The sequence below is a fragment of the Lithobates pipiens genome, unplaced genomic scaffold, assembly GCF_037356315.1.
Source record: "Lithobates pipiens isolate NorthernLeopardFrog02 unplaced genomic scaffold, aLitPip1_a1.2 Scaffold_8, whole genome shotgun sequence".
NCBI lineage: Eukaryota > Metazoa > Chordata > Amphibia > Anura > Ranidae > Lithobates > Lithobates pipiens.
This window is the reverse complement of record NW_027507903.1, coordinates 685,155,033-685,176,388: the sequence shown is the minus strand read 5'-3', so window position 1 is coordinate 685,176,388 and position 21,356 is coordinate 685,155,033. Positions and strand designations below refer to the sequence as shown.

Below are 21,356 nucleotides of genomic sequence, written 5' to 3'. Positions count from 1 at the left end.
GTAATTCTCGGTATCTGTTCTTATTCTGTATATATGGACTCTGCACAGTACTACTTCTCTTGTCCTGTATGTCGGGTGTAATTCTCAGTATCTGTTCTTATTCTGTATGTATAGACTCTGCACAGTACCACTTCTCTTGTCCTGTATGTCGGGTGTAATTCTCGGTATCTGTTCTTATTCTGTATGTATGGACTCTGCACAGTACCACTTCTCTTGTCCTGTATGTCGGGTGTAATTCTCGGTATCTGTTCTTATTCTGTATATATGGACTCTGCACAGTACCACTTCTCTTGTCCTGTATGTCGGGTGTAATTCTCTGTATCTGTGCTTATTCTGTATGTATGGACTCTGCACAGTACCACTTCTCTTGTCCTGTATGTCGGGTGTAATTCTCGGTATCTGTTCTTATTCTGTATATATGGACTCTGCACAGTACCACTTCTCTTGTCCTGTATGTCGGGTGTAATTCTCTGTATCTGTGCTTATTCTGTATGTATGGACTCTGCACAGTACCACTTCTCTTGTCCTGTATGTCGGGTGTAATTCTCGGTATTTGTTCTTATTCTGTATGTATGGACTCTGCACAGTACCACTTCTCTTGTCCTGTATGTCGGGTGTAATTCTCGGTATCTGTTCTTATTCTGTATGTATGGACTCTGCACAGTACCACTTCTCTTGCCCCATGCTCTGGGTATAACTGATGTTTTCCAACAGGATGTTGTAGTAATGTAATTAGTTAAAATGATACTTTGCAACAATAGGGAGGAGAATCGTTGTATGTTACGTCACTCACATTCTTCCTTCTATTTCATAAACTTGGCTCCAACAGCAGGAAGAGGACGAGACTCCACTTTTATAGTACATCAGACCACAGAGGAGAGACAGCAGAGCGGAGGAGACTCCACCAGGAGACATCAGACCACAGAGGAGAGACAGCAGAGAGTGGAGGAGACTCCACCAGGAGACATCAGACCACAGAGGAGAGACAGCAGAGAGCGGAGGAGACTCCACCAGGAGACATCAGGCCACAGAGGAGAGACAGCAGAGAGCGGAGGAGACTCCACCAGGAGACATCAGACCACAGAGGAGAGACAGCAGAGAGCGGAGGAGACTCCACCAGGAGACATCAGACCACCGAGGAGAGACAGCAGAGAGCGGAGGAGACTCCACCAGGAGACATCAGACCACAGAGGAGAGACAGCAGAGAGCGGAGGAGACTCCACCAGGAGACATCAGACCACAGAGGAGAGACAGCAGAGAGCGGAGGAGACTCCACCAGGAGACATCAGACCACAGAGGAGAGACAGCAGAGAGCAGAGGAGACTCCACCAGGAGACATCAGACCACCGAGGAGAGACAGCAGAGAGCGGAGGAGACTCCACCGGGAGACATCAGACCACAGAGGAGAGACAGCAGAGAGCGGAGGAGACTCCACCAGGAGACATCAGACCACAGAGGAGAGACAGCAGAGAGTGGAGGAGACTCCACCAGGAGACATCAGACCACAGAGGAGAGACAGCAGAGAGCGGAGGAGACTCCACCAGGAGACATCAGACCACAGAGGAGAGACAGCATAGAGTGGAGGAGACTCCACCAGGAGACATCAGACCACAGAGGAGAGACAGCGGAGAGCGGAGGAGACGCCACCAGGAGACATCAGACCACAGAGGAGAGACAGCAGAGAGCGGAAGAGACCCCACCAGGAGACATCAGACCACAGAGGAGAGACAGCAGAGAGCGGAGGAGACTCCACCAGGAGACATCAGACCACAGAGGAGAGACAGCAGAGAGAGGAGGAGACTCCACCAGGAGACATCAGACCACAGAGGACAAACGGCAGAGGGGAGAGGTCACCTCGGTAATATCATTATTATTATTTTATCAGTTTATTATTACTTTACGTTATCATGCAGATTCCTCTTCTACTTTTTCATTATTATTATTATGTTGGACTTGTCACTCGTCTCTAAGACTGTAATAAATAATATGGTACACTTTCTGGAAAAGAACCAAGATTGCACATTACTTGCTTGAAGATTGCATTCTACATCCTTTTCCGACCGTTCAGTCAGGGCCGTCTTTAATATTGATTGGACACTGGGCAAACGTTTTCTTGGGGCCCCCTCCATGCAATTTTGCTCTCCACCTGCTCCGAGACATACAATAAATACCAGCTAGCCTCAAAATCAGTTTACTGAATCAGATTAGACAGCGATTGGTTGCCAGAGGTTACAGCATGTCATTACCGCTTACTGACGCGTTGTTAGAGGTTTACAGCGTATCATTACCACTTACTGAATGGTTTCTAGAGGTTATAGCACCCATTACGGATCACTGATTGGTTGCTAGAGGTTACAGCACATGATTTCTGCTTGTTGATTGGTTGCTAGAGGTTACTGCACATCATTAATGCTCACTGATTGGTTGATAGAGGTTACAGCACCCATTACGGCTCACTGATTAGTTGCTAGAGGTTACAGCACATGATTTATGCTTGTTGATTGGTTGCTAGAGGTTACTGCACATCATTACTGCTCAATGATTGGTTGCTAGAGGTTACAGCACATCATCTCCTCACTGCCTGCACACTATGGACTGGGGAGGTCAGTGGACCCATCAATAGACAGAAAACTCCTAGGGATCCTAGAACTCCTGGGATCAGTGGCAGTGCTGGGTGGAGATGAGGGTGTGATCAATGGCAAAGCTGATTTTTTTTTTTTTTTTTTTTTTTTTTTTACCGACTATCAATATAAAGAGGAGTTTCAACACTGGCCACCAATAAATTGGGGGTGGTTTACACTGACCACTAATGTAGTAGGAGCATTGACAGTAACCACCAATGTAAGGAGGGATTTACACTGACCACCAATGTAAGGGGGACATTCACACCGGCCACAAGGGTGAATGAAAGGATTCTACACCAAGCTCCAATGTAATGAGAAGATTTACACTGACCACCAATGTAACCGAGACATTTAGCCTGCATTCAAATTTGTGTGTGTTGGGAACGCATGCAAAATCGCTATCCTGACACCACAGAAACGTGCTGCCCTTCAGCAGATACACAGCAGTGCCATTAGTTGTTGCCCAGCAGTGCCATTAATTGTTGCCCAGCAGTGCCATTAATTGAAATTAAGGCTTAGGGACTTTCTTGCGCATAGAGCAGCCCGGTGAAATGAATGGGCTGCCTTACACGTGACTTACATCTTTTTCCACCCTGTCAGTACACCTTTGCATCCTAAAACCCCTGCTAACCTCTGCACCCCCCCCCCCCCCCCCAAACCTCTCCCATTCTCTCCACTCCAATCCCCCTCCCCTCCTTTAACTCTACCTTCCTCCTCTGCTCATCTTTGCATCCACCTTCCTTACCTCCATCCATACCAGGGGTGGACTGACCATTCGGGCACTGCCAGAGGGCCCCATGCCACTAAGGGGCCCCATCAGGGTTGCCAGCCTCAATAAAACCAGGGACAGAATGTAAAAATCTGTGTTTTTAAAAAAAATCACAAGATTATAGCTGCCTCGCCTCTCCAGTACCTTTTCAGTGTGTGTATGTGCATTCTGTGTGTATACAGTGTGTGTATATTGTGTGTCTATTGTGTGTCTGTGTGTGTGTGTGTGTGTGTGTGTGTGTGTGTGTATACTGTGTGGCCGCATAATCTATTGCCTGGGGGCACCATAATCTTCTCCTGTTACCGGGGGCCCCATAATCTTCTCCTGTTTCCTGGGGGCCCCATAATCTTCTCCTGTTGCCCGGGGGCCCCATAATCTTCTCCTGTTGCCCAGGGGCCCCATAATCTTCTCCTGTTGCCGGGGGGCCCCATGAGTTGTCAGTTCGCCCCTGATACATACCCTCCTTGCACCCCTGTGCACCCCAAACTGTAATTCCTTCTCTGCCTACCTCTGCACACCTCCCACTACCCTTCTCCCACTAATTTGCTTACCTTTGCAGAAAAGGCTGATGTTGAGCTTAATGACCACAGTTGCAGGCAGTACTTTTATGCATGCCCCTTTGTCTCCCCAGTGGGCAGCATTCAGCAGAAGTGATGGTGGATATGACCGCACGGGGGCATGATATACATATGAATGCCATCTTTATTTACATATCAATGCTGCCGGCCACGGCTATTTCCATAGAATGTATGTAATGTAAACACGGTCTGCAGGTGAGCCGTCTGTACACAACAATAGGGCAGAGCTGGGAAGCATTAGTAGCAGCACTTCACACTGAGATATCGGGACACAGCACAGGACTAAGCCTGTCACGGATGTTATACATAAACATCCAAGCAGGTAGTCAGATCACTGGGCTGCACCAAGGAATAGGAACAAGTAAAAGGAAAAATATATATATTTATTAAAGATAAGGACACACGTGCACCACCAATAAACAGCAACCATAAGCAAGCAAAGCAAATACAAGACAAACCCCAAAACCACCTAACTATCTAACTAATATAATACACAAGCAAGGAAACAAACAAGAAATAATACAGCAGGGACAAAAGCAACAAGGGGACAGAGGAATTCTGAAGCACTGAGCATAGTTCAGGGCGGGTCTATATAGTCCAGCTGACCCATGAAAGATGTTCTTGATGGCAAGTCTGAAGTCCGAGCAGGGAGACACCCGCTGGTGGCAACTGGAATTACACCTTTTGGTGCAGAACATAATAGTGCCACTAGCAGGTTAAACCAGAAATGACACCGTTCCTGACAGTTCCCCCTCCTAAAGGAGTGGCTCTATTTAGCCCTGGGTATGACCGTCGGAGTGGGTGCAGAAACACCCTAAAATTTTCCCCTACTGAGTCTGGGGACTTCTTCGCACTTCTAAGGCCAGAGTCTTTTAGTTCACTGGGGGACGTGCCACCAGAGTCCGAAAATAGGACACGCACCCCACCACCTGGGTCAGGAAGTTTGGATCCGGAGATGAAACTAAGCAGGGTAACGAGCAAGAAACCATCGGAGGCAGACGACACAAGGGCACTACATTCAGGCTGGGTGACAAACAGGGTTGACACAGCGGCAAGATGGGCATCAGTCAGGAACAGTTTTAGCAGGCACCATGTAATCAGGCTGGGCAGAAGGCTCTGAGTCATCAGGCTGGGCAGCAAGCAGAGGTACATCAAGCTGGACAGCATGCAAAGGCACATCAAGCTGGACAGTGGCACTTCAAGCTGGGCAGCGGACAGGGGCACTTCAAGCTGGCCAGCAGGCAAAGGCACACATCAGGTTGGGCAGCGGACAGGGGCACACATCAGGCTGGGCAGCAGGCAGAGGCACGGGCACATCAGGCTGGGCTGCAGGCACGAACACATCAGGCTGGGCAGAGGACAGTGGCACATCAGGCTGGGCAGAGGACAGTGGCACATCAGGCTGGGCAGAGGACAGTGGCACATCAGGCTGGGCAGAGGACAGTGGCACATCAGGCTGGGCAGAGGACAGTGGCACATCAAGCTGGGCAGCAGGCACATCAGGCTGGGCAGCAAACAGAGGCACATCAGTCTGGGCAGCAGGCACGGGCACATCAGGCTGGGCAGCAGGCACGGGCACATCAGGCTGGGCAGCAGGCACGGGCACATCAGGCTGGGCAGCAGGCATGGGCACATCAGGCTGGGCAGCAGGCACGGGCACATCAGGCTGGGCAGCAGGCACAGGAACACCTCAGGCTGGGCAGCAGGCACACCTCAGGCTGGACAGCAGGCACAGGACCACCTCAGGCTGGACAGCAGGCACAGGACCACCTCAGGCTGGGCAGCAGGCACAGGACCACCTCAGGCTGGGCAGCAGACAGGAACCCCTCATGCTGGGAAGCTGGTACATCAGACTGGGCAACTGGCACATCAGGCTGGGCAGCAGGCAGAGGCACATCAGGCTGGGCAGCAGGCACGGGCACATCAGGCTGGGCAGCAGGCAAATCAGGCTGGGCAGCAGGCACAGGAACACCTCAGGCTGGGCAGCAGGCACAGGAATGCCTCAGGCTGGGCATCAGGCACAGGAACGCTTCAGGCTGGGCAGCAGGCACAGGAATGCCTCAGGCTGGGCAGCAGGCACAGGAACACCTCAGACTGGGAAGCTGGCACATCAGACTGGAAAGCAGGCAGCGGGACATCAGACTGGAAAGCAGGCAGCGGGACATCAGACTGGAAGGCAGGCCGCGGGACATCAGACTGGAAGGCCGGCACAGGGACATCAGACTGGAAGGCTGGCACATCAGGCTGTATAGCAGGCACTGGGACATCAGGCTGGACAGCAGGCATTGGAACATCAGGCGGGAGTGGATTAACTGGTGTGGAGGCAGGAGTGGGTGATGACAGAATGGTATGTGTTGGGAAAAACTTCCGCTTCTTTTTGGCTTTAGCAAATGAAGATTTGTATGTGGGTACAGGGCTGTAGGTAGTGGATGCGGCTGGTAAAAGCGAAGAGCGGAGGGATGGTAAAACAGAGGGAGCAGATTTTGAAGGGAGATTTAGTGGAGCTGGAAGAGGCAGCTGAGGAGAAGCGGGGGGGGGGGGGGGGTAGGGTTAAAGGCAGGATAGGTGCAGCAGGAGGAAACGGGCTACTGGTACTTCATTGGTAGGAAGGTATATTGGGAGCTGACAGAGGCTGGGTGCAACAGACTTGACCAGGCCTGTAATAATGATTTCACCAAATCAGGTTTGCTCATTGCTTGTCTGACCAGAGACTGCACTGATTCAATACAACTTGCAAGCAGCTGTTGAGGACAGGCTGAATATTGCTCAAAGAAAGTCATCCTCCAACAGCCAAACCAAAGATTCCACCTGGGTTGCACTAAAAAGGGGGTGTATAGTCACCCCCCCAGCTACATCAGACAGGGCCAACTCTGGACAGATCTTAATTAATGGTTACATGTCTTCAAACAAAAAAACTGCCTTGATCACGAGCTAGGCAGATGCATTCTAACAATGGTTCCCTAGCGTATTCAGCCAATGTCTGATAACAGAAATCTTTGTCGTCATCGGTTGCCAGGAGCGAGAAATACAAAATGTTTTCAAAATCCATCATAAAACAATAGCAAGTTCTCAGGCCCAATTCCCAAGGTGCAGCCGATCTGATTGTATGGCTTCAGAATTCTGTCACGGATGTTATACATAAACATCCAAGCAGGTAGTCAGATCGCTGGGCTGCACCAAGGAATAAGGACAACAAGTAAAAGGAAAAATATACGGTATATATTTATTAAAGATAAGGACACACGTGCACCACCACTAAACAGGGAGGCCCGCAGTGGATGGACTGAAAGGGAAGTAAGGAAGGGCCGGGCATGACAGGGTTGTATAAGGTCTAAGGGGTTAAGGTTCAGAGAGAGAGGCTATGGGGGAGGAGCAAGTGGAAGATGTAATGGAAGGGGAGGAGCACTTTAAAAGGAGGAAGGGGCGGAGCAACGGGCAGTGCGAAGGAAGGGACAGAGAGAGGAGGCAGTTTTACACCACTGCTCCTCGGTGATGGCGGACCTTGCAACACTCCTGGCGGGGCTGAGGCGACGGACGGAGGAACGAGGGCCGGTCTGGCTGAAGGAGCGTCTCGGGTGGCTGGCGGTTGCGGTGGGACCGGACTATTGGAGTGGTGAGAGTCTGCTGCGCACGCGGAGGTCGCGGCCTTCGGCGCACTTTTACCTGGGCCTGCTCCTCGGCCACCTCGTTTAGTGCGGAGCCCTGGGGAAGACCGATCGCTCCCCGGGGGGGGACTCAGGTGGACTTAGTGGGCCTCGGGCGGTCATCACGCCGCCGGCCTGTGTCGGGGGGTGGGGCGGGCATGCCACGAGGCGGGGGAGCATCTTTGTAGACTGCGGGTGGGGGGAGGGGGGACTCTGCAGCGGTGCCCAGTTTCGCACTTTTACCTGGGCCTGCTACTCGGCCACCTCGTTTAGTGCGGAGCCCTGCGGAAGACCGATCGCTCCCCCCGGCGAGGGGGACTCAGGTGGACTTAGTTGGCCTCGGGCGGTCTTCACGCCGCCGGCCTGTGTCGGGGGGTGGGGCGGGCATGCCACGGGGCGGGGGAGCACCTTTGTAGACTGCGGGTGGGGGGAGGGGGGACTCTGCAGCGGGGCCCAGTTTAGCAGGAGGGATGGCTGCTCGGGCTGGCTCTTCCGGGGATCAGGCGGCCTGGAGCGAGGGGTCAGCACTTCAGCCTGGTCAGGAGCGGGGACCACCTGCAGGCTGCTCCACGCAGAAGACCAGCAGGGGCGCCCGGGTGTCTGCTTCCCCAAGAGCTGGCAGGTCTGGTCCGCATCGCCAGTCTGCCGGGGAGGAGGAGGATCGGTCCGAAGGAGAGATTCCGGACGATGAGTTACCGGATCCAGCAGAGGATGTCACCAGTCCGGCTGTGGGGAGAGTTCCTGGACAGCCAGGTGGATCACATGATGCTTTCTGATTGTCTGCGGCATTGCGGGGTCTGTTGGGGGTGGTACAGGCAGGCACGGGGAGGCCAGTGGGGCATGTTGGGCAGGCCTCAGCGTGGCGGGGGTTCCGGCGGCGGGACTGGGCAGCGCGGGTGCTGAACCTGCCGCACGGATGCAGGTTTTGCTGGATGGCTGCGGGCCTTGGTGGGGCGGTTTGACCGGGGGCTGGCGCAGCCGCCGCTGGTGGCCCCGTGGGGGGCTCCCCTGGCCGGGGTGCTTGGGGGGGGTTCCGGGGATAGAACAACCAAGCGGTAGCGGCTGTACGGTCGGTTATTGTTCGGTTCGCCGATGTGACGTGGTAGGTGGTGTACGGGTGTTTCGAGGGGCCGCTGGGGGCCCGTGGGACACGGGAGGTGAGGGTACGGCTCGGGACTGGGGAGTAAGGGGAGACATTTTCGCTTCTCCCATTGGGTGAAGTTTAGATTGGACGGGGTCAGGCCCGATGATTCCACGCAGGAGGATGAGAAGAAGCGGTGGTTTGCTACCGCGCACTTTACTAATTGGTTACGGGCATTTGCCATTCTGGCGAGCGTCGTTGGGGGGGAGGAGCCCCGAGCTTTGCTTGGCGCTGTTCTGCTCTGTGGCGGCGATCGGGACGGCCCATAGGGGGTATGGGGGGTGGTGGCTCCGGTATGGCGGGAAATTCCGGCAGCGCATAGCAGTGCGGCCGGAGTTGTGCTGGGACCGCTAGGACATCAGCTTCTGGATGAGGCTTATGTCGTAGGCGCGGCCCCCGCCTCAGTTTCTTCAAGGGGGGACCGGGTGTGCGCCTACCTCTGGACTGCCGGCCGGAAAGGAATGGGGGGTCTGGGGGCAGTTCAACGGGGGAGCATGCCAGTTCGGGGGAGCGTGCAGGTTCCGGCGTGGGTGTTCCGGCTACGGTGGAGCACACATGCTGTCTCGGTGCTTCCGGACAGGGGATCGAGTCGGGGATGCTGCTCAGACATGGGAGGACGCCGGTGATACGGGCGTGGATGCTTCCTTTTCTGAGTAGGTATCCGGAGTGGGCGGTGGCGCGGGTGCTGCCGGCGGGGTTTCGGGATGGCTTCGGGATTACCGGTCGCTGCCAGCGGTGCCGCTGGTGGCGAAGAAGTTGAAGTCGGCATCGCAGCACCGGGGGTGGTGGCTGATGGGCTGCAAAAGGGAGGTGGCGGACGGGGGGGGCCGTTTGGGGGACGGCCTTGGCCCGACTTGGTTGTCCCATTGTGGGTGGTCCCCAAGAAGCGAGTGGGGAAGTTTTGCTCATCCATCACCTGTCGTTTCCGACAAGGGGGCTCAGTCCACGGTTTTATTGACCCAGCGGCGTGCACGGTGTCCTACGGGTCGTTCGGCGCGGCAGTACGGTGGGTGCGGCGGTATGGTCAGGGGGCGCTGATGGCCAAGGCCGATGTGGAATCGGCTGCTCCCTGTTCCTCATGATAGCTTTTGGCTGTTGGGGTGCCACTGGCGCGGAAATAGGGTTCAGTTGCGGACGTGCAGTCACTCCCGGGTAGGCTGCGCTTCGCTGGGAGGATCATTCCCATGGGAAAGATTTTCCGTGGGCGGCTGTCGGCGGCTACGGTGGGGGTCAGCGTCTGACGCACTTTGTGCGCCTGGTAGGGACCATAGGGGGGACTTGCGGGTTTGGCATGAGTTCTTGGCTTCCTGCAATGGTAGGGCAATGGGGATGGCGGGCCCGGGTAGCAACTTTGCCATGGCCTTGGCCACAGATGGGGCGGGTCCTACTGGGTAAGGGGCGTTTTTTCAGGGGCAAGTGGAGCGCGGGGCCTTGGCCGGAGACATGGGAGACAGCGGGTTTCCTGGGGAATCTGGTTCGGTTGAAACTATTTTCGGTGGTGTTAGCATTGGAGCTGTGGGGGGAGGAGTGTAGGTATTTGAAGTTGCGCATTACTTGCGACGACGTGGGTGTTGGGCAGGTGGTTAACCGCATGGCAGCTACTTCCCCTCCGGTTACACGGCTGATGCGGCAGTTTTTCATTGTTACAGTTGCATTTTTTCTTTACGCTGTGCACATCTCGGGCGTGGCATTTGAGTTGGCTGACTCCCTGTCTCATTTTCGGTGGGAGAGGTTCGGGGAGCTTGCTCCGGGCACGGAAGCAGATGGAGTCCCTTGCCAGGGGTGGATTAGGTGGCTGCGGGATGGCTCAGGCAGTTGGCGAGCGCGTCCACGTGGGCGGCCTTCTCCAAGGTTTGGACCGAATGGTTGGGTCGGGTTTGGGGGCAGGGGTCAGTGATCGGGGACGCGGTAGGCGGCTGTTTGTGCTCTACTTTGGGGCCTGAAATGGGGAGCAAGGGGTGTCGGTTTCCTCGGGTGGCCGGAAACTGGCGTGTTTGACGTTCTTGTTTGGATTTTTTATGGGCGGATGATAATAAAAAAAAAAAAATGGAAAACTGAATAAATAAAATAGATAACACTAAGCAGATGAATAAATGAATAAATAAATGTGCTTTCTGTGTGTGACGGGCGTGGGAAGGTTATCGCGAGCAGAACAGGACGGGGGATGCGCGGAGGCCGGTCACGTTCACGAACCTGCCGGCGATCTGTTATCGGCTGGGGTTTTGTTTGCTCTTCGGGTTGCGAGGTGCGGCTGTTCACAGCAGCGTTTTCTTTGGCTTTATGGGGCGTTTCTGATCGGGGAATGGGTGATCCCGACCAAGGGGGTGACTGGGGGTCTGTTGGACGGCATGGTACGTCTGGACGGGACCGGGGGGGCTATGGCTGCGCTGGTCCAAGACGGACCAGCAGGGGGAGAGGGTTCTGGTGTCCCGGTTTGCATTACCTGGTTCCGGGGTTTGCCCCGTGGTGGCGGTTCAGGGCTTTTGCGAGGTGTGACGGGGGGGGGGGGGGGGCCTTTCCAGCGGTATGTGGAATGGTCCTTTTTTGTTCAAGTACCAATTTGTTGCGGTGTTCCGGGAGTGTTTGCGGGGGGTGGGTTTGGATAGCAGAGACTTTGCGTCGCACTCCTACCGGATCGGGCGGTCACTGAGGCTGCCCGGTGTGGGTTGGACGAGACGGCAGTTCGCCGGATTGGGAGATGGGAATCTCGGTGGTTTCGTGCATATGTTGGGCCACAGTTGGCGGTGGTTTGAGTGGGTTTCTATTAAAAAAAAAAAAAAAAAAAAAAAAAAAAGGGACATGAGTGGACGCACATGCACAACGCAAGTGGAAGTTGTTTACATATGTGCAGGGTGGTGTGGCTGGTTTCCTGTGGAGGTGGGTGCAATGGTGGTAGTTGATGGCTGGTTTTATGCTGTTGGTTTTCTTTTCAGATGGAGGTATGGCTCGCCTTGTCTGGATCGTGGGGCGCTCCTACGTGTGTTTGGGGGCTAGGAGAGGAGACCAACGACCTGGGGGCAGGCAACTCGGTATTTCTCGGAGTGAGGCTTGCTTGCGATGGTTGGGGATCCCGGGGGGACGTGGGAACGTGTGTTCGGGGAGGTTGAACGTCATGTGTTGCGGGTACAGTGGTGGGCTGATCGGACATTGTAGCCGGAACGGTATGGCGCTGGGCTCGTTTGGTCGGGGGCATCGATTGGACCCGTATTAGGGTACACAAGGGGCGGGGTGGTTTGTGGCACAGCATAGCGAGTTCATGGTTCGGCACCTGGGAGCTGCAATGCAGTGGGGTGTGTGCGTTGGACGGGATGGGGTGCACTTAGCCGAGGTAGGGCTTGATGGGTGGTCCTTGGGATTGCAAGACGGTATTCTAAGGCCTTGTGGGTGTGGGGTGGCCCTTAAGGGTAAGGGAGTCACCCTTTCGGGCTGTGGCGGTGTTTGTCTGGTGGTCTTTGACGGTTGGCGGTAAATCAGAGGTCATCTGATAAGGGGTGGGGGGCCCATTGCTATTATGGGTCCCTCCGGTGTATTCCTGAACGTTGGATGGAATACCTTTATGGTTATCACTGTCGGAAGTTGTCTCCGAGCGGTCACAGCTGGAGGCCTGGTTAAGTGGAAGTGGGTACCGCAGTGAGTTGGTTGTTTGGTAAAGTTATGGGTCACCGTCAGAGATCACCAGACCGGGCATGTTATTTATATGCTATTCGTTATACCTGATGTTGGTTATGGTTATACATATATATATAATTTGGCTATTTATATATTGAGATATATATTTTGATTGGAGTGTTTGAGTAATGGTAATAAAGGCTGTTATGGCCATTTTACTCCAAAGCAAGGTGTGGTCTCATCCTTCATGGTTGTGGTAAAAGGGGTGGGGGTTGGAGTGGAATGGGTAACAGGTAAAAGAAGAGGGACCTTTAGACTACCCTGGTCAAGCAACCATAAACAAGCAAAGCAAATACAAGACAAACCCCAAAACCATCTATCTAACTAATATAATATACAAGCAAGGAAACAAACAAGAAATAATAAAGCAGGGACAAAAGCAACAAGGGGACAAAAACCAGGGATAAGGAAGCAGACCAAGGAGCAGGGAACAGGACTGGATGACAGGATAACAAATGGGGTGCTGGAACAAGAGTAGGCACTGGCAGCATAGTTCAGGGCGGGTCTATATAGTCCAGCAGACCCATGACAGGTGTGCTTGATGGCAAGTCTGAAGTCCGAGCAGAGAGACACCCGCTGGTGGCCACTGGAATTACACCTTTTGGTGCAGAACGTAATAGTGCCACCAGCAGGTGAAACCAGAAAGGACACCGTTCCTGACAAAGCCCTTGTACACACGATCGGACATTCCGACCACAAAATCCATCGGATTTTTTCCGACGGATATTGTCCGAAACTGGTGTTGCATACAAACGGTCGGACAAAGTTGTCGTTCGGGAACGTGGCGACGTTCGTCCGTTATTACGGGACGACGTTCAGGCTAGTAGCCAATAGCTTTGGTCTCGTAATTTGATCATGCGTCCAATCAGAATTCTCTGCAAATGATCGGACAAAGTCCGATCGGATCATGTTGTCGGAAAATGTTATATCCAGCTCTCAAACTTTGTTGGTCGGACATTCGGATTATCTGACAACACGGTCTGAGCGGACATTTTCTGTCTGAATTTATGACCGTGTGTACAAGGGCTATAACCTCAAGGGACAAGGAAATTTAAACCAGCATAGTTGGCAAGGATGAGGCAGCTGCTTTGCACCACACAACAATGACAGGGCCCAGGGCAGCTGCCACTTTTGCGCTGCCTTAAAGACGGCCCTGTGTTCAGGCCTATACTTCACCACACTTATCAGGTGGTGGGTGACTAAGGATGAGCTCAGACATGTTCACATAGTCCACGTGCAGAGCCCACCAGGAAGTCGGCGCAGCGCTGCGCTAATCACAGGCAGTAAGACATTGCCCCGATGTGCGGCTGCAGAGATCGGGCAATGTCTCAATGCCTGTGATTAGCGCAGCGCTGCGCCGACTTCCTGGTGGGCTCTGCACGTGGACCATGTGAACATGTCTGAGCTCATCCCTATCAGTGAGACAGACTGGTGCTGCGAACTATAGAGACTGACTACCCCCACACATTGCACAACAAGAAATTACTAGGATGGGGAGCAAGGATTTGTTCGAACAACGCCTTCCTACAAAGTGATTCCAGCACGTAAACCTGATAGGATATTTTTTGTATTTTTTCTCTATATAATAATAAGGAAAATCGTAGAAAACTAGTTCAGCTCTTTGGGTGTGTCTGTTACATCCAAAGTGTGAAGAAGTTAACCCCTTCAATATCGGGGCATTGTCACCCCCTTCCTTCCCAGGCCAATTTTCAGCTTTCAGTGCTGTCACACTTTGAATGACAATTGAGCAACCAAATGAGTACTGCCTAGTTATTGGTTATCAGCAGTTTGGAATATCTGATATCTATATTCAGACTGGGAGGAAGCAGTATATGACGAAAGCATTTGAATGACAATTGCACAGACATGTAACACTGTACACATACTACATTTTTATAACTTCTTCACACAACTAGAGCTTTCCTTTGGTGGTATTTGATCACCGCCGGGATCTTTATTTTTTGCTAAGTAAATGGAAAAAATTCAAAACGTTTTGAAAAAATGTTTGTTAATTTCTGTTATAAAATTTGGCAAATAAATAATCGTTCTTCAAAAATTATGGCCAAAATGTATTATTCTACATTTCTTTGGTGAAAAATAACCCAAATCAGTGTATATTATTTAGTCTGAAGGAAAGTTATAACAAACTATGGTATATATATCTGAAAATCGATCAATCCTGATGTACTGAGGGCCAATCTCATTTCTTGAGGCCCGAACAAGCCAGGACAGTGCAAATACCCCCCAAATCACCCCAATGTGCACAGTATTTAGTAAGAAGCATGGCAAGGTGTAATTTTTTGTCATGACAGTTTGAAAAATTGTAACAAAACTTCCCGCTCTCTGCTTGAGTGCTTTCGTCATATACCGCTTCCTCTCAGTCTGAATATAGATATCTGATATTCAGATATCAGATATTCCAAATCCTTGGCAACCAATAACTAGGCCAGTGATGGCGAACCTTGGCACCCCAGATGTTTTGGAACTACATTTCCCATAATGCTCATCCACTCTGCAGTGTAATGGAGCATCATGGGAAATGCAGTTCCCTGGGGTGCCAAGGTTCGCCATCACCGAACTAGGCAGTACTCATTTGGTTGCTCAACATAAACTGTCTATTGAAACACAGGTACACAAATGTAACACTTGGGACACTCTCCTTCCCTAAATGCAAATGGGGGGGGGGGGGGGGTAGACTGTCCAATCAGCAGGGAGAGCTGTTGGAGGAATTTGCCCCCTCCCCTCTCACAGCTAATCTACATAAACATCCCATAATACCCAAGGCAGGCAGACACAATGGAATACAGCCACACCCCAAATGACCCAACACAGAACACACCATAGTATGAGACAATATATATATATATATACCGTATATACTCGAGTATAAGCCGAGATTTTCAGCCTCTTTTTTGAGGCTGAAAGTGCCCCCTCGGCTTATACTCGAGTCGCCGCTGTCTGACTGCTCGATCAGCGTATCGAGCAGACAGACGGCGGACATTAATTTTCAAAAGCCGCGCCTCCTTCTCCGCCTCCGCCTGTGATAGGCGGAACACTGAATTTCCCAGCAGTCAGTGTTCCGCCTATCACGGACATCCGCTCATTCTCATACTACGGACGAGTATGAGAGGATGTCTGTGATAGGCGGAACACAGGCTGCTGGGAAATTGAGTGTTCCGCCTATCACAGGCGGAGGCGGAACTTTGAATTGTAGAATGGCCGCCGAGAAGAGCGGCGATCCATCGGCACGGGACGGAGGAGGCACGGCACGGCACGGGACGGAGGAGACACGGGACGGAGGAGGCACGGCACGGGGGAGGCACGGCACGGGACGGAGGAGGCACGGCACGGGACGGAGGAGGCACGGCACGGGACGGAGGAGGCTCGGGACGACGGCGGCTCGGGACGGAGGCTTGGGACACAGGTAGGCTGGACACACACACAAGGCTGCACGGACACACACACACACACACACACACACACACACACACACACACACACACACACACACACACACACACACACACAGGGATGGATGGATGGATGGATGGATACACACACACACACACACACACACACAGGGATGGATGGATGGATGGATGGATACACACACACACACACAGGGATGGATGGATGGATGGATACACACACACACACACACACACACACACACACACAGGGATGGATGGATGGATGGATACACACACAGGGATGGATGGATGGATGGACACACACACAGGGATGGATGGACGGACACACACACAGGGATGGACGGACACACAGGGATGGACAGCCATGTCTCACCCTCGGCTTATACACGAGTCAATAAGTTTTCCAGTTTTTTGGGGGTAAATTGGGGGCCTCGGCTTATACTCGGGTCGGCCTATACTCGAGTATATACGGTATATATATATACATATATATATATATATATATATATATATATATATATATATATATATACAACATTTCAGTGTGTGTACAGTGAGTCTGATTAGTACAGATTAGACTCGGGTCCTCGGTCAGCCTGTGCTCCTATTAGCCCTTGTACACACGGTCGGAGAATCTGGATAATCCGACTGTGTGTGGTATGCATCGGACTGATTCCGTCGGAATATCCGTCGGACCCAATTTTCCAACATGTTGGAAATATTTCCCGACCAAGTGGGCCGATCGGACATACTCCCATCATGTGTAGCGAATTTTGATCGGACCAAGTGCCACGCATGCTCAGATCAAATTCCCACATCAAAGCTATTGGCTACTAGCCTGAATGTAGTCCCATCGTAACAAAATTACATCATCACGTTCTGAAAGATCGGATTTTTTCGCCAACTTTGTCCGTCCGTGTGTATGCAACAGTTTCGGACAAGATCCGATGGACAAAATCCGACGGGCAAAATCCTACAGATTTGGTTGTGGAAATCTCTGACCGTGTGTACAGGGGCTTAGAGAGAAAGGGTGGCTTAGTTAGAGACAAAGGGTGACTTAGACATAGGAGGTGCATGGGGAGCTGAAACAAGGGCTTTCCAACCTCCCCAAGGGATTCTAGGTTCCACAGGCCTCCCCCACCCAAAGTGACTCTCTCCCCTATCGGCAGCAGACCAATACAGAAGGAGACCCCAGACGGGTTGACGCCAAAGCTAGTCAGTAGTTCCAGTCCCCCAATGCTGGTATCCACACAGTACCCCAAATAAATTGTCCCAAACATAGCATTACTCACCCAGCCAACCTCTGCCTCTCTCAGAGAACATATCCACTGCTTGGGAGAAGTGCGTACTGGCCCTTCTCCCTGGATTCCTTTCAGCCGGTGGAGAGAAGACAGGGTGGCTGGGCTCACGTCACTGTTGGGAATCTGGGCCGACTGCCCAGCATCCCTGTGGTATACAGATGGAGACCGCGTCTTGTTAGTTGAGGGCATAGGCCAGCAGCACTCGGCCCTGTTGCCAGCCCTTCTGCTGGGTTGCTGGCATCATTCTAGGGTGCCATCTGCTGCTGGGAAGGGAAGCTAGCTGCTTCACTTCTCTTACCCTCATCTGGCAGCTGGGAGGACATGTCTATGGTACTGTCTCCCAGGTGAATGGATCCTTGCTGGAGGGGGGTGAACACACCACCACCTTCTCACCCTGGGCCTTTGGAACTGCCACAAGTGTAGGGCAGAGGTCTTGGACCCTCTGTCCAGTTGTCAGCGCTTCAACTGTACTTCAACTGGAGATGTTTCTGGTAACACCACAGATGCTGTTGGTGCTGGACAGAGCTCAGTGATGTTTGGCCCTGATGTCTTCTGCTAGAGGCTCACCAGGTTGTCCTTCCTCAGCTGAGAAGTCTATTAAATCCCCAATCTCTGAAACTTGTGTCTGGGGATAGAGGTTCACCATCTTCTGTCCGTGGAACCCAGAAGATGTTATTGGTGCTAGGCAGAGGTTAACAGAGCTCTGTTTGTGAGCATTTCAGCTTTAGCTGAAGCAATCTCCGCAGTTTCCACTGCCAATTCTCTGGCATGCTGCTGAACATGTTCTAGCAGTTTCCTGAATGCCTTTTCCAGATGCTGGTCCTTCCTTAGCAAATATTCCAGGTCCAGTTTAAGCTCTGAGACCCCTTTAAGACCGAGCATAGCCTCTCTATAATCTTCAGGTGCTCAAGGGTAGGTTCTCCTTAATCGCCAAACACAAAACCGTCTGTAAGGCTCTACCACAGCAATCCAGGGCTGCCAAAGTCATATCCCTCCGGAGAGCATTCTGTTGTCTCCCCTAAATATTCCTGCTCCGTGTGCCATTGCAGAGCCCGATAATGATTGTCCAGCTCTGTCTCCTGCTGGAACAGCCTGTCCAGCCTGAGCTCCAGGTATTCTCAACATGAACATTTTATTGAAACACTGGTACACAGAGGTAAAACTGGGGAAAATCCCCTTCCTTTGCATTCAGGGCGAGGTAGACTGTCCAATCAGCAGGGAGAGCTGTTGTAGGAATTTGCCCCCCCCCTCAGATAATCTACAAACACATCCCATAATACCCAAAGCAGACAGACACAATAGAACAATGGAATACAGCCACACCCCAAACGACCCAACATGGAGTACACCATAGTTTGAGACAATATACTATATATATATATATATATATATATATATATATATATATATATATATATATATATATATATATATATACATTCCAGTGTGGTTGTACAGTGAGTCAGATTAGTACACATCATACTGGGGTTCTCGGTCACCCTGTGCCCCTATTAGAGACACAGGGTGACTTAGACATAGGAGGTGCATGGAGAGCTGAAACAAGGGTTTTCCAACCTCCCCAAGGGATTCTGGGTTCCACCCCCCCCCCCCCCCACCCAAAGTGGCTCCCGTCACAAAATTAACTTTTTTTTTTCTTTACTGTCCCCAGTGCAGTACGGAGTCATCATATGACTGGTGGGGTAGTGATCAGGAACAATGACTGATGACAGCATGTAAACAAAATAGATACATATATATATATATTTTTACATTTTTTTTAGATAGCAGATATTCCAAACCACTGACAACCAATAACTAAGCAGTACTCATTTGGTTTCTCAACATGAACATTTTATTGAAACACAGGTAGACAGAGGTAACACTGGGGAAAATCCCCTTCCTTTGCATTCAGGGCGGGGTAGACTGTCCACTCAGCAAGGAGAGCTGTTGTAGGAATTTGCCCCCCCCCCCCCTCACAGCTAATCTACAAACACATCCCATAATACCCAAAGCAGACAGACACAATAGAACAATGGAATACAGCCACACCCCAAACGACCCAACATGGAGCACACCATAGATTGATAGTTTGAGACAATATTACAATATATATATATATATATATATATATATATATATATATACATTCCAGTGTGACACTGTACAGTGAGTCAGGTTAGTACAGATTAGTCAGATTAGTACACATCATACTGGGGTTCTCGTTCACCCTGTGCCCCCATAAGAGACACAGGGTGACTTATACATAGGAGGTGCATGGGGAGCTGAAACAAGGGTTTCCCAACCTCCCCAAGGGATTCTGGGTTCCACCCCCCCCACCCAAAGTGACTCCCGTCACAAAAATTTACTTTTTTTCTTTTCTTTACTGTCACCAGCGCAGTACGGAGTCATCATATGACTGGTGGGGTAGTGATCAGGAACAATGACTGATGACAGCATGTAAACAAAATAGATACATATATATATTTTTTTAATTTATTTTTTATTACCTTTTCATTATTTTTTAAGATTTAAAACAAAACAAAACAAAAAAAAAAACACTGAGACCAGAATAGTACAGTGTCACCATAGTAATAATGTACTACTCTGGAGAAGTGATCAGGTTTATTTATTGTTTTTGCGGGGGGTGGGGGGGTTAAACATTATTATTGCTTATACCAGTGCATTTCACTGTTATAAGCAATTTTTATTTAATTTAACTGATTCATTCAGTGGGGGGAGATTTTACTAAAACCCGAGCAGTCAGAATCTGGTACAGCTGTGCATGGTAGCCAAACAAGCTTCTAATGTCAGCTTGTTCAGTTAAGTTTGGACAATAAAACCCGGAAGCTTCCTACGCACAGCTGCATCAGATTTTGCGCTCTCCAGGTTTAGTAAATCCTCCCTCCCCCCCCCCAGTGTGTATGATTTATGATTAGCTGTGATTGGTCCTGTCTGTACCATATGATTACTATGACCAATCACAGCTAGCAACACAATTGTACACAATAAATGGCATGAAACAAAGTCATCCGTTGTTTACAATTGTCATGTGAACTACAGTCACAGTGATCACATGGTACCGGCAGCGGCCCGGAAGGGTGATCTGTCATTGGCTGTGTCCAGAGCCGGGGACTGATTGTAGGGCGTGCGCGAAGCACAATCCATGAGGATGTCCTATGACGTCCACCCGCAATGACGAACCTCATGCCCAGCTATCATTGGACCATAGGCTGGCTGTCTGATCAATGTTTATAAAAAAAATGGGAAAGAAAATAGGAATACCACAGTGCAAAAATGAATTTGTGAAATTTCATAAACAAGCCTAGCACTTGGTAACGTCATAATGGGAGTTGTATATATGCATTTTTGCACATTTAGAATTTTCACTGGCTACATGCTTGTTTATGAAATGTCACCAATCCCTTGTGTTTTTTGCACATTTATTCTATATTAGCACTAGCACTTTACTATTATCTAATGTAGTTTGTTTGCTCTGTGGTATTCCTATTTTCTTTCACAACGTTAATTTGTATCTATCTACCTCCCGTCTGATCGATGTTTATAAACAATATTATTTTGTATCTCCTTATCTCCCGTCTGATCAATGTTTATAAATAACGTTACTTTGTATCTTTTTAGCTCCCATCTGATCAATGTTTATAAACAATATTATTTGTATCTCTCTGTCTCCCGTCTGACCAATGTTTATAAACAATATTACTTTGTATCTCTTTAGCTCCAGTCTAATCAATGTTTATAAACAATGTTACTTTGTATCTCTCTGCCTCCCATCTGATCAATGTTTATAAACAATATTACTTTGTATCTCCTCATCTCCCGTCAGATCAATGTTTATAAATAATGTTTCTTTGAATGTCTTTAGCGCCCGTCTGATCAATGTTTATTTACAATGTTACTTTGTATCTCTCTATCTCCTGACTGATCAATGTTTATAAACAATGTTACTTTGTATCTCCTTATCTCCCATCTGATCAATGTTTAGAAACAATGTTACTTTGTATTTTTCTATCTCCCGTCTGATCAATGTTTATAAACAATATTACTTTGTATCTCTCTACCTCCTGTCTGATCAATGTTTATAAACAATATTACTTTGTATTTCTCTATCTCCTGTCTGATCAATGTTTATAAACAATATTTCTTTGTATCTCTTTATCTCCTGTCTAATCAATGTTTAT

The 21,356-nt window shown here is 50.4% G+C and overlaps 1 protein-coding gene across 2 annotated transcripts in view; it reads left to right on the top strand.

Annotated features, from left to right (window-relative positions):
- Window positions 1-726: 726 nt before the first annotated feature.
- The window catches only part of LOC143962173 (phospholipid scramblase 3-like), a 46,971-nt gene continuing 26,341 nt past the window's right edge, over window positions 727-21,356 (top strand). The window contains exon 1 of one of the 2 annotated variants that reach the window (XM_077471501.1): window positions 727-1,858. In XM_077471501.1, the coding sequence (XP_077327627.1) occupies window positions 742-1,858 (1,117 nt within the window). In that variant the 5' untranslated portion in view covers window positions 727-741. The remainder of the gene's footprint in view (window positions 1,859-21,356) is intronic. The other variant, XM_077471502.1, reaches the window with a different exon arrangement.